The sequence below is a fragment of the Micromesistius poutassou genome, assembly GCF_964030765.1.
Source record: "Micromesistius poutassou genome assembly, chromosome: 20".
Taxonomy (NCBI): Eukaryota; Metazoa; Chordata; class Actinopteri; order Gadiformes; family Gadidae; genus Micromesistius; species Micromesistius poutassou.
Genome location: NC_140290.1, coordinates 9,537,688 through 9,551,922, shown reverse-complemented (window position 1 = coordinate 9,551,922; position 14,235 = coordinate 9,537,688). Strand labels below are relative to the sequence as shown.

The following is a 14,235-nucleotide window of genomic DNA, read 5'->3' as shown; positions in this document are numbered from 1 at the left end:
CGACTCTCAGTATAAACAACGTATATATCATTTTTCAAACATGCTGACTCTTGAAGAGTTCATGCATAAAATTCTACGTTTCTGTTTCTAAAATGGATTGGACCAAATCCAAATAAGTGTGAAGGTTGTAGAAATTAAAACTCATTGGGATGAGTCAGTACTCTTTTATCTTGCGTTTGTCTCTTAAGTGTACTTCAGTCAGGGAAATACTGCTAACAGCAGGAGTATAATCATCATCATCCTCACGGGCATCCATTTAACTGCGTCCAGCTGCTGGACTTTCCAACCGAGCGAGAACCAGTTCATGGAAAAGTCCTTCGACAAACACTCTTCATGTGCTGTTGTTGTTTGTTCCAGGGCCACAGAGAACGGCAGACTAAACAGTTCTTTCCCGGCTCTTTCTCTTCCTGCTTCCTCCTTTGATGGGGTATTCATTAAATCAAACCGATCACTGCTACAACTTGTTGAGCTTCAACTAAATACAAGCCAAAACATCTGAATGTCTTTATAGCTATTTATACACTGGAAATAGTTGAAGCTACGAATCGAGGAAGCTATGGCTCAAGGAGATGCTATGGCTTTAGGAGATGTTATGGCTCTAGATGCTATGGCTCTAAGAGATGCTCTGGAGCGGCCCCCACACAGGTCGGGCCCCTGGTAAACAAATCCCCTGTAGAAGCCGCCACTTAAAAGCGGGCGGACAATTCCTCTTCTTTGTGTGCGTTTGTTTGTTGTTGTGTTGTCGCCGGTCGCCTCACACATGTAATCGGAGCAGGTGAACCCGGGTATTACCGCTGGGCGTCAGAACACGGGGGTAAACACCAGGCCCCCGGGCCCCTACTACTACACAGAGTCCTGCCTCCCTCTCTCCGCCCTCTCTCCCCCCCCACTGCTCCCAGGGCCGTAAACACATGTGTTTGTCATTTGTCAGGGAGGGCCCCCGACGACTCATTCCTCACGCTGGGATCCTCGCCGGCGGGTTCCAGGAAGCGCGCCGCGTTCACAGGCTGTTTAAAGCTCTCAGACATGCAGGGCCGCTGCGGGCCCCGCCACCGACAGAACCCGGGGAAAGTTCCAGAATGTGTCTGGGCGATTAAACGTGGCGGTTTGGCGAGCATCAGGGCGTTATTTTAAGTGGCGCGGTATTGAACTTGACGCCTTATATTTCCCAGCGCTGTTGCCATTCTTACCGTGAAATAAGTCTCTCCGGCTCACTTTATCTCTTTGTGATTTTGCAGTTTTTTGTTGTTTGTGAATTGTTTGTTTTGATGTTTTTTAGTGCGAGTCAAGGACAATTTTCTTTCACTGTTGTTGATCAAAAATTCAGTTTTCGGATGTGATCTAATGTTTTAAGTGTAGGACAATATTAAGGCAGTTAAGAGTTCAGATAAACACACACAGACACACACACACACACACACACACACTAATAGACCAGACAGTCTGGTGTTGCCGTAAAGGGCCCTTGGAAACATCTGGCCCTTGGACGAGGGCGCACGTGCGGCCATGTTTTTCTCATTACCGAGCGTGGAAATCGTACACGGCTCGAGCACCCCCCCATCACACACCTGGGGGGATTCTGAACCCAGACCCCCAGAACCAGACCCGGGTCCAGGGGTGGCGGGCTCCCAAGCTGGCCCCCTTCCAGAGAGTGTGTGAGTGTGGGGGGGAGAGAGGGAAGGAGGCAGGGGCCCCCAGACAGCAAACAGAGCACTTTCCACTGGTGTCTCATCGCACAAACAGTGGCCCTCACTGCTGTACTGAGAGGGGGGGGCCGGGGGGGAGGGTGTGCTGCTGACCGGGCCAGAACTAAAAAGACCGGCCATTGCGTAACGGTTCCACTGAAAGGAGCCCCACCTTAGCGTTCAGCGAGTCAATCTCTCTCTCTGGTCTCTCTAGTTTCTCTGGTCTCTCCCTCTCTCTCTGCCTCTCTCCCTCTGGTCTCTCCCTCTCTTCCTCTCTCTCCCTCTCTCTCCCTTTCTGCCTCTCTGCCTCTCTCTCTTTCCCTTTGGTCTCTCCCTCTCTGCCTCTCTCTCCCTCCCTCTTTGTCTCTCCCTCTTTGCCTCTCTCTCTCTCTTCGGGTGGCTTTGGCCCGCTCTCTCTCTGGGGGAATGTGTGGACCAAGATGGAGATGGTGGCTAGGGTGAATGAGCTCACTCTTAGGACGGGGGTGGTGGATGGGGGGGGCACTGTTGAGAAGCCCAGTTCACGACCACACCAACACCGCCCCACGAAACAACAACAACAGGACAACTCCACATCCCCATGGCAACAGCAACAGCTCACCCTCTGAACTAGACAAACCCCATCCCAGCCGGTGTTTGGTATAAACAAGTCTCCGCCCTGCGAGTATCCCACAAAGCCGTTGGTATGTTCCCAACTGTAAGAGCATCATCACCACCGCACTGTTGCTATAAACCGAACATCCCTGAGCCTCACCTCAGTGGATGGGAGAGAATTAGGACTGTACCACTGCTCCACAAACTCGGGGGGGGGGGGGGGGGGGGTTGTGGGTGGAGGAGGGTGCTGGTGGTGGTGGTGGTGGGGAAGCACGGCTGAACCAGCACACTCATTTGGCCTCATTTCCACATCAGGTAAATATAGAAAATAATTATAGTAATGATGGTGCTGAGGAGCGGGGTGGCTGGTGAGCCTCAGTGTGCTGGGGGCTGATCCGGGTGAGAGGCAGTTCAACTAAATGGACCGTGAGGGGGGAGGGGGATGGGAGGCGAGGGGGGAGGAGGGGGAGGAGAGGGGGTACGGCTGACCCGTGGGAAAGCGCTCAGAGGGCTCACTACATGGTAATTTCTTCGTTTGGAGTGTTTTCCAGGCAAAGCGAGCCGACCCACTGATTACAGCCTCTCTCTTCTACTCTCTCGCTCTCTCACGCTCGCTCTCACTCTCTCTCTCTCTCTCGTCCTCCCTCTCTCTCTCTCTCTCTATTAACGTAATTGCCCAGCAGGCTGGGGTGAAGCTTCACCCTGGCTATTTCTGTAGAAGGAAGAGAAGGACAAAGAAGAAGAAGAAGAAGAAGAAGAAGAAGAAGGCAAATCGAACGCTAATGTGCCATGTCATAACATTGGCGTTCTCCTGCTTTGGGCGTGTGTGATTACTTCCTCCGCCACGGAGGCCGCTTTCCGCCTCTCTCGGCCGTCGGCGTGACGGTGACGGATGCCTTGTGTACGTGTGTGTAAATCAATACTCCACCACGCGGCTACAGGCACTTAGAACGCGGTCAGGAATCAATCGCTAATTAGCATAAACCGCCAGCCATGGCGATCACATGACCCGCTTCGGAGCTCGCCCCGTGGTCGGACAGATGTCGGGGCGAATCGAGATCGCTGAACTTGGGACGGCCGTCAAAAAGAGCCTCTTTTAAGTCGATCGAGGACAATCAGACCGTGACCACGATTGTGTATTTCTGTTCCACGGTCATCACCACAAGCAAATGAGTGTACTGATATGTTTGCATGTCATTCCCCGTTACTCCGTGACCTCATCTCTATCAGCAGTGAGTGAGTCACTCATCTGATGCACAGGGGATGGGATAAGGCACACACCCACAGCCATAACATATACACACACAGAGCATGGCAACGGTTCCTCTGACAGGCTGCACTGGGCCTTGTTGTGTCTTAGGACGCAACGCATGCTGGGAAACACCACCACACTCTCTTGATTATCTCAACTGGAGTTTGATAGTCTGGTGGTAGCATGATGCTATCAACATGATAGCTTCTCTCTGAGGGACACAGAGATCGCATAGCGCTGCTGACTGCTGTGCTTGATGCACTTTAGTTGTGCGATGAGATGTTTGTGTCGTACGTAGAACTCCCCCAGAATGCTTTAGTTTGTCAGCGGTCAGTTTGTGGTCAGTTGTCGCATGGGAACTCTGCATCAAAACATTCCCCTCCTCGGCGACTAAAGTGAGTTAAACTCTTATCCACAAGAGCAATGCAGATTATGCTAAATATGTGCTGAGGTTATTGCCACCATAAGATCAACATCTATTGTCTAGGAGAGACGGAGGGGCTGCAGAATGTGACGCTGTCTGGCAGCCAACAGTTCTTAAGTGTTTATAGCGTCTTCAGATTCTCTTGGGTCACAACTCTCTTGGTTTTGAGGTCAATTCAAGGCAAAAATGATTAGAACGTCTGCCCCCCTCCCCCCTTTTTTCTTATGCAATCCCCAACTCCGGAAGACCTTGTCTAAATACGTCTCAGTCCCAAATCTGTAACCAGTCAGGACACTGCTTTGAAGAGCTGGGGACGTAAATCTAAAACAGGACAGTGGAGCTATGCAGGGTGTAATCTTTCAAAGGGGTGTCTCGAATGGTGTGAAGAAGAAGAAGCCACCAAAAAAATATATATACTGACGCGGGTGGGCGGCCATGTTAGGTGACTGCTGTCTTTTTAAAGGATAATTTGCAAGTCATGCCAGGTCTGCCTGACGACGAATCTAGGCTGCGTTGGCAGTGCTGGGCCAGCATCCAAATCCATCAGTCTGGCTGGGTGGAGGAGGAGGAGGTGGAGGGAGGAGGAGGGAGAGAGGAGGGGGGCGAAGTGGGGATGAATCAAGGGAGGAAGGAATTGGGAGGTGGGGGGGTGATCAAGGAGGGGGGGAAGAGATGTAGGAGAAGAGGAGGAGGGAGCAAGGGAAGGGAGGAAGGATGCAAGGATTGGAGGAAATGGGTGAGGGGATGAGGATGGGAAGGAAGAGAGGGGTGAGGGAGTAAACAAGGGAAGGAGAGAAGGAGGAGTAATCAAACAAGAAGAGAAGTAAGCAAGTGTGTGTGTGTGTGTGTGTGTGTGTGGGAGGGAGGGAGGGAGGGGGGTTGAGTGAAGAGGGGGAGGAAGAAGAGGAACAGACGAAGAGTAGTGAGACAGATAGGGAGGGAGAAAGGGGAGAGTGCCAGGGAAGCAATGGAGAGGGGGAGGCGGGGAGTGACAGGGGGGAGGCGAGGGGGTAGGAGAGGGCTTTGGAGGAGACTTTGTAGATGCCAAGTGAGGATCCACCAGCAGAGCCCCGTCTTAACCCCCTAGAGACGGAGACTAATCCCTGAAAGCGCCATACCCCTCCAAGACTTGCCATACTGCCGTACGGATATCCACCGCCTCGCCACCTCCGAGGGTTTTGCATACGGGGGGATAGTCAATGAGACGCAGGCGCATCCCCTGTCGCCGCAATTTCACGCTCCGCTCAGAGGCATCCAACACAGGCGAGCTTATCACGGGCTCAGGGCCAGGCTGCTGCCCTTCACCGATAGGAGGAGAGACACCACCACCGCGCTTTAAATGCATGAGATTTAAAGGTTGTGTTTTCATTGCTATAGTGTGTTTTTCCTCTCTTGGCCTCTCTCTTCCTGAGACATGAATACAGAGCGGTCTGCATACGTCGGAGTTGGACCCCCCCCCCCCCGGCGAGCAGGAAGGGGTCTCGACCCGGCAGCCAGTACAAACACCGTCATACGGCGGAGGTTTGACTCCCCGTCACACGGTGTGTGTGTACATAGTGTGTCTCGCAGGTCACTAAGGCAACCAAACACAGCGATTGTTGGGTGGATGCGAGGAGAGACGGTGGGCTGGCGGAGATGTGGTGGTGGTTCGGGTGGAGGTAGCACTGGTACCAGTTGGCACTGTTATTGGCACCGTGGTCGCTGGGAGGAGCTATAGTGGTGGTGGAGCCAGGATTGAATGTGAAGCAGCCTTAGTTTTTATTCATTTGAGTTCATTTGACAATGACACTTTACATACAAAAACTCAGCATTCAGCAGTTGAATATAACGATGAAAATGGTTTATCCATATGTTGGAGGGGGATTCTATCCAGGGGTGTTCAGTTTGAGTCTGACCAATAAATGAACATCCTCTATGATTCTCCACGTCGAAGCAGAAAAGTGGCAAAAGTGTTTCCTCCGCACAGCCCAGCCAACTGACAGGCGAGACGTTCCGGTCGTTCCTCTCTGGGATTCCTCCCCCCTCCGACCCCCCCCCCCCCCCCTGTTAGTTTTCTCCTCTCCACTCGGTTGCTAGACGGCCGGCCCCTCCAACTGTTTTCTTATGGTAATGCTGTGTGGCCCCGTCGAGAGGAACCAGCAGGGGCCGGAGGGGCCCGCACTCACACAGACCGGAGGAACTCTCTCTCTTCACGCTCCTAACATAACTCCTGCTTTCTGGGAAACCCGGAATGTGTGTATTGTGTATTGCAAAGGGATTGGAATGGCGCATTTTAAGTGTTGGTGTGCTGAATGTGTGTTTGGATGCTTTTCGAATAATAACAAGGTTGAGTGTATTGTTGTAATTATACGACAGTAAACATACTACATCATACTGTGTGACATTGAACTATGTGATGAAGTAAAGATGAAGAGAAGGACGCCATTGAAAGACAAGAGATGCCATTGAATACATGTTCATTGTGTACCGCCAGTATTTTGTAGAATTAACACAGTGTAATTATTAAAGTACTTGTTAAGAGACCGGGCTTGATTAGCTAGGAGCTAAATGCTGGTGTTGTGTAAATCCATGTGATGGTTTAGCTCGTTGCTTGCTACTGAAGGTGTTGCAGCTCGTGAGAGCCAAGGTGGCACCCACACCACAGACCACAGGCCTGTTAGCCTGTTAGCGTGCTGTTGGTGTGGTGTTAGTGTGGTGTTACCCTGGTGTTAGTGTGGTGTCAGCAGAGGCCCATGTACAAAGCATGTTCTTCAGTCTGAAAAACTCCCCATGTCTCTGGAGAAATGCTCCTTCTACACAACGCAGCGCCCCGCTGATACTGCAGGCTGGTGCATTTAAAAAACATATACACACACACACACACACACTTGTGTGCTCATACATGCACCCCACAAGAGTGTGCGTGTACACACACACACACATATATGCACTCGAACATATGCCCTCAGACATATGCACTCAAATATACCATCTACACACACACACACACACACAGGCATCCTGTTGCGTGCTGCAGCAGACCTAGTCATTAGAAAGCTGACGAGGGGGGGGGTTGGCGGGTGGCATCTTGAAACTCTTGCGTCCGTCTCCTCCGCATCCTGAGAGTTCGGTAGTCTGGAATGTTCTCAGCCATACGACGTGCTCCACAGACTCCTAATTCTCCCCCCCCCCCCCTCCCCCAATACCCTGCTTTCCCTCCCCCTCCCTTCATCCCCTCACTCCGACCCTCTCAACTTCCTATCCTTTTCATTTTCTCTTCAGTCCTTTTCACAATCATACAGCCCTCCCCCCCTCGCTCTCCCCCTCCATCGCTCTCCCACCCTCCCTCCCTCTTTCTCTTCAATCACTGGCTCTGAGGACAATGGCTTCCTCCCTCTTCTCCATCTCTCACGCTCTCTCTCTCTCATCTCACTCTGTTTCTCTCATCTCAACTCTGTCTCTTTCATCCCTCTATCTATGCCTCTCTCTGTCTTTGTTGCTCTCTCTCTCTCTCTCCCTCTCTCTCTGTCAATGTTTGGAACACTGCCTGAAAATTGAAAAACGAGGGGAAAATGATATGAAAGAACACACACACACACACACACACACACACACACACACACACACACACACACACACACACACACACACACACACACACACACACACACACACACACACACACACACACACACACACACACACACACACACACACACACACACACACAGGGGCCAGGACTCAGGGTTACCTTAGTGCTCTTGAGCTATTTGTGGCATCGTAACAGAAGACCCGGGAGGGTAAATATGAGTGTAAAAGAGGAGCTGGTTCCCCTCAGGACGAAACGCTGGAACGCTATTGGTTAGCACAGGGGCATCGCATGTCTGGCTCCCTGTCTGTCTGTCTCTCTTGGTGTGTGTCTCTCTCTCTCTCTCTCTCTGGGCATCCTCTAACAGGTCTGTCTGTCTGTCTCCTTGTATGTTTGTCTGTCTGTCTCTCTTGGTGTGAGTGTGTCTCTCTTTCTCTCTTTCTCCTCTAACAGGTGGTCAGCTGTGAGCTAGCGGTCCTGCTGGCCTGTCCTCCCCTAGGTCCTTCTAACCCCCCTAGCGATGTCAGTGAGCCGACCGCAAACACTTGACCCCTCCAACAAACCACAAACCCTTAATACAGTGATTAATAATTGACCGGCGCTAAGAGGAATACACAGACACTGAGTCTTGGCGATGTGGCTGGGGTTGGTCAATATTTAATGGCGCTGAACTGCAGTTAAACTTGTGGCGTTGTGCAAGACACACAGTACTCAGAGAACACGGTGTGTGTCGCCTCATAATGTGTCGCTCTGTGAGATGCTGAGGCGTCTCTCTCTCTCTCTCTTTCTTTGCCTCTCTCTGCCTATCTCTCTCTCTGCCTCTCTTTCTCTCTCTCGCTCTCTCTGCCTCTCACTCTCTCTCTGCCTCTCTCTACCTCTCTCTCTCTCTTTCTACACACACACTCCATGTCGCACTTCTTCCTGTATTGCTTCAGGCAGATAGGTTATCGTAGCGTGGAGGGAGAGGGCCTGAGGACAGCGCTGGAGAGACGGTCGTGGTTTGATGCTCGCTGCACACGGGGTGGGGACTGAGGAGGGGGGGGGGGGGGTCACCGTGACGATAGTCCGATATTTCATATCGGAGAGGAAAAAGGTGCTCAAAGGTTGTCCATGGAGGGAGTCAAGCTAAACAAAGTGTTGGAAGGCATTGTGTCGTACTCATCCTCCTTCAGTAGGTGCTTGTTTACCGCAGCTGTCGGGAGCAAGCGAGGCTGAACGGAATGCAAAACCGACGTCTCTGATCCCGACAAACAGATAAAAGCAACGGAATCTTGGAAGGGCCTGATGTTCGGTAACTCTTTCAAAATAAAAGCATGACTAATGGCTCTGTTTTAGAATCATCCACATTGTCTAAATAGCTCAAACGCAAACCTTGATCTCTGCCTGGGCCGGTGACCAAACCACTACTGTGTGTGTGTGTGTGTGTGTGTGTGTGTGTGTGTGTGTGTGTGTGTGTGTGTGTGTGTGTGTGTGTGTGTGTGTGTGTGTGTGTGTGTGTGTGTATAAAGTCAGTACATAACAAAGTAAACGACATCTACAGTTCTCAAACCAAAGTCCACCACTGCCAACATCAACCAAAACGGACATAACCACCCTGTTTTATCAAGTCACAATGAGGTTAGAACAGAATCAATCGGGCACAACTGTTTTTAACTCAATGCCTCAGAGAGCAAGCAGGCAAAGCAGTAAAAGTGTAATTATCCTGAACCTAAAACCCCTAGAAAAAAAACGTTCTCAGGAGAAGGCTGCTGCCTGTGTTTGCTTTCCAAATATGGGCGTTTATAGACACGGTCTTATGTGGCACCAGCCTAGTTAGTCAGCCAACCTTTTCAACTCCCAGAGCCTCGAGTAAACACAACGGCCCCTTGACCAGACCACCGTAGTTGGAACCGCATCGTCCCATTGGCTACGAGCTATGACATCATGACAACAGACAGTTTTATTTTAAAGAAATCCATCACGCTTTGAAACTAAACTAAACCATTACCCAACAAAGAATCACAGCATAATCTGTACTTTGACATTCGCAGACGGACTACTGATTTTCAACAGGGACTCCTGGACAAGATAGTGCCACTATCACAAGCACGTCCCAAACCCATTATAGACAGATTTATCAGGACGAATCTCCTGACCCACTTCAGATAAGGGACCGTCCATATCTGCGTGCCAAGTCATCCCGGTGCGTCAGCGGTACCAGGGTAAAGACTGACCAGTGACTAAAGACCTGGTGGGTCAGCGGTACCCGGGTGAAGAAGACTGACCAGTGACCAAAGACCTGGTGGGTCAGCAGCAAGGCGTAATTTAGGACAGCGACCGTATCATGAAAGCAGAGCTCATATTATATGTGTCCAAACTACCCATATCTCAATTACTACCGCGTAATCGGATAGACGGCAAAATCACTACTACCCCACAATGCGCAATTATAGTCCATCAGGTTGACGTCGTGTTGTCAAAAAGATGTACAATTTTTTTTGATGACCTGTTATTACACTGTCGTATTGCTCGGAGTAGCACAGAGTCAAAAAAACAAGGTTTCTCCTGGTCGGCTGTTCTAAAGTTGCACTGTTGGATGAGAAGCTGAGAAGCTGAAGGCTTCACTGAACGGAGAATGACAATTCACTGGACAGTTCTCCTGTCCGTCTGGATTTCCACACACACACACACACACACACACACACACACACACACACACACACACACACACACACACACACACACACACACACACACACACACACACACACACACACACACACATTTTAAAGCAATACTTCCCCATCTGCTCCGTTAGGTTTAAAACCAAACACGTTCAGTCTTTAAGGCTCCTTACGCGATCATGCGACAAGGAAAGTTTCAAGTCTAACCCTATACCAAGACCGCTCTTAATATTTAACATCTCTAATTTAGTAACACATCGAGAGGGAAATACGTCCATCGTAGCCTCTGATTAAAGAGATCCTGTTTCATCGCCCCACTTACTTTGTATTTCATGGCGATCGTCTGCGTCGTTTTCTCTCTTCTGACTCCGGAAAAGTTTGAAATATCCTCTTATCGCGCGTCAGGGGTGGGGGGATACAGAATGGGGGTCCGCGCTATTGGGGACCCATGCAGACTCACAGCGACGCAGTAAGTCTCCGGCACCACAGTGATCCGCACAATAGAGTCTCTAACGGGGTCTGAGCGCCAGTCCTCTACTCTCTCCGAGACCTCTTCGCGTCTACTACGTGCGCTCTCGCAGCTCCGAGGCACGTAACGCTTCCTATTGGTCCAAACGGCATCGCTTGTCCCTCCCCGTCGCCCCGCAGCCCCCCTTCCTCCCTCGCCTCCTACTTAATGGTGACGTCATCGCCACATTGAGCGCATTGTTTCATTTCGAGTGGTAACTAGATGCTTTTCTGGGTAAGAGTGAATTGTAAACGTATCCCCTCGCATTTTTTCCTCCGTGCGTATTTTGTTATCTGGCCGTGTTTTACGCAGGGTGGGTGAACCCACCAGAGGCTGTAGCCTGAGGGAGAGGATGGCTGGTGCTTGAGAAGCTAAACGGTTAATTGGAGGGGAGTGCTGTGCAAGCACAGCAATTAAAGTGCTAATGTGACAAAAGTTAAACACTTTGAATGTGCTGAAGTAACACAATAATGTTGTTCGAGTCTAACCAGGGAAATACTTAACGAGACGCACAGCATAGCCATTACCAACGCAACGCGGTATATAACGCCTGCAAGTCTAAACCATAGCATCTGTCTATGTCTGCAGCCCCAGATGAGATCATCCTCACAATACTGTATGAACCAACCGGTGAACACAAACGGAGAAGTTGTGAGCTCTTATTATAGTGCAGCGTAGTGAGAATGTCACAATGTGACCACAGGTGAACTGCCACTGCGAGGTTAACATGCAGCTTTCTCGAGAAGCGTCACCGTCACGATGTACCGAGAAACACGGAAGAAGGCCTTCCTTCTCTCTCGCTTATTCTCTCGCTCTCTCGTTCTGCTGTTGTGTTGCGTCAAGTATTTCGCTTTGCTATTCGTGCAAACATTTTGCAAGTCGGTGTTGCATGCAATGTTGAGGAATATAAAGGTCAAGCCGCTCTGAACTGTAACCAACAGAAAATTAAAAAAAACATGGTTGGTTGGTTATTAAATAAAACAAAACAAGTTACTGATTATGTCTTATGTCTTTGTTTTCGTTTAGAATGAAAGAAAATTTTCACACTGACTTGTTTTCTATCAACCTCTTTCAGTGACTGAGATGGATGTGAACAACCATCCTCAACATTATCAACAGTGTACCTCAGTCATCAGCATCTCAACAAAAGCTAATTCTCTCTCTCCATCCTGGGACTACTTTCGCTGAGGACGTCCCTGTGGTGGAGGGATACATGAAATCCGGCTCATCAGCAGGTGAGCTGTCCCAAACAAGGAAAGCAACCAAACAACATAAATCTTGACAATTTCGTGGGCCTACCCCTTTAAATAAGCTTGTGATCACGAGGGGGGGAGGGGGGCTGGGGGGGGTCGTTTACATTGTAAAATGAAAAAGGAGAGGGAGGTGTGTGGGGTGCCTTTAATTAGCCCGCCTTTGAAGTGCATCTGAGCTCTAATTAGCATCCCCTGTTTATTTATTTATCACGATAAAGAGAGGACCCCCCCCCTCCGAGGGCCGAGGACCAGTCATATCCCTCCCCGCACACCGGGTGCTGAACATCTGTGGCGAGGGGCAGAGCGCGGGTATGAATCCCCCTCTGCCAACAACATGAGCTGTAGTGGTGTTGTGCTCTGCAGAGGAGGTGACTGATTGTGTCTGCTGCTGCACCTGTTTCCTTTGACACTCTCACGCACACACACATGCATAGACACACACACACACAAAGCAGTTTTTTGTTATTGCTCTCTTTTCTCTGTGGCGGCCGTTGAGAAGAAAGGAGGTCAGAAAAACATAGTTAAGGAAATGTTTTGGGGCATTCTTTTAAGGATTCTTGACTCTTGAGTTAATCAGTCTGTGTGTGTCGTTGCTGTAGCATTGCTGTGGTTAGCTCCAGTGTTGTGCGTTTTCAAAGCTGTTTGTTGGTTAGCCTGAATAGAGATATCTATTTTTGAATCCATTATACAATCGTCAAAAGTTAAAACAATGTTCACGGTGACGTTATTTTGGTCCATTCAGGCTTCCGTACCTCTGGTCGCCATGACCACGGACACCGTGGCAGCCATGGTGTGCACTTGGTCAGTCACCCACACCCACACTTACTGTATTACAGGGGTCGGAGTTCACCGTCGATGCCGCATTTCAGCACGGAAAAACAACGTGGTTTAATTATTTATTGATGCGCTTTTATTTTTTAGGGCTCTTTCCACCAAAGCAAAGAGCTTACAATCATGTACATATTTGTTACTTACATGTCATTAAGGAGCAGGTAGGGGTCAGATCGTCTTGCTCTAAGTTGCCTCCAGGTAGACTGAGGACATGGGGGCTTGAACCCAGAACCTCTCGACTTGGGGGTCTTGACACTGTAACCAGGACACAATCCGTTCCCCCTCCTGACAGTAATGGTTCCAGTGAAAGCCGAGCGGCGATTCCTCCACCTCCACCACGTCGATGGGACGGTTTGGGTTGCGTGAACCTCCCCTTAGCGGTGACCCGTGCGACCGTGACCTTCGACCCCTCAGTATTGACGGGGCTAGAGCATATGTCTCCTATAAGTAGAGATCACAGAGCCATGACATGCAGGGCTCAAGCCCCAAAGCTTGGCTTCTGCCCACTGGACGGCTCACTCTCCCCCCCCCACCCCCTGGGTGGACCTCCAGAGCCAGGAGGGTCCGGCGGCGGTAGAAACTGCCCCCAACAACAGCTCCTCTGTGTGGGGCTGAGCGGACCGGGCCCCCCCCCCCCCTCCCTCCGTCTCTCCGACCGCCTCTCTCCACCCACACCAGACCCCTGTGTGAGTGAATGAGTGTCTCTCACACTCTCGCCAACGAAACCATGTCAGATTTATGGGCTCCCCTTCACCCCCCCCCCCTTGGTCCTGTGTAGCTGGACTAGGTAGGACCGTGGCATTAACTCCGCCGCGGTTACAGGGTTCGATTCCCACCAGAGTAGCCAACCCCTTAGCAAGACATCAGGCGCTGACTCAAGGTCTCGTCAGATTAAAAGCGTCCACCAAACAGCAGTTATCTATACATCTATCTAGCCATACAGCTATCCATCCATCTCTCTCCTCTACAGAGATTACCCTCCCCCTTTCGCCGTGCTCTGACTCCCGCTCTCGTCGTGACCTTTGACCCTCCCCCACCCCTCACACCCCAGTGCCCCAGTGGCTTGGCAGCGAGTGCTGGAATGTGCGTTGCGCCCCTGGAGAAAGGCCAGTGCAGGCAGGAGTTATGGGTTGGAACACACCACGGGGGTCATGGGGGCGGCGGGGGGCGGGGGGGAGGTGATGTTGTTGTAACAGCGAACCCTTCTCTTAACATTCATCCTCTTCAGAAAAAACCCAAAGTAATGAGGTGGTCCTGTCAGGGTGACAATGTGCGGCGGACAGGGTCTGTTCTCCAGGGTGGTTTCTGAGCCGCGGCGTCACCGGTAAATCACCGGGGTTTGGACGAGGAGTTGGGCTTTGTGTGGGAGGAGCAGAGAGGGGAGAGAGAGAGGAGAGGAGAGGAGAGGAGAGGAAAGGAGAGGGGAGGAGAGGAGAGGAGAGGGGGAGAGGAGAGGG

General features: G+C 50.8%; 1 protein-coding gene across 1 annotated transcript in view; it reads right to left on the bottom strand.

The window, feature by feature from the left end:
* nedd9 (neural precursor cell expressed, developmentally down-regulated 9) overlaps positions 1–10,646 on the bottom strand; it is a 28,755-nt gene extending 18,109 nt beyond the window's left edge. The window contains exon 1 of the mRNA XM_084484724.1: positions 10,509–10,646. Within this exon, the coding sequence (XP_084340850.1) occupies positions 10,509–10,520 (12 nt within the window). The 5' untranslated portion in view covers positions 10,521–10,646. The remainder of the gene's footprint in view (positions 1–10,508) is intronic.
* Between the last annotated feature and the right edge of the window lie 3,589 nt (positions 10,647–14,235).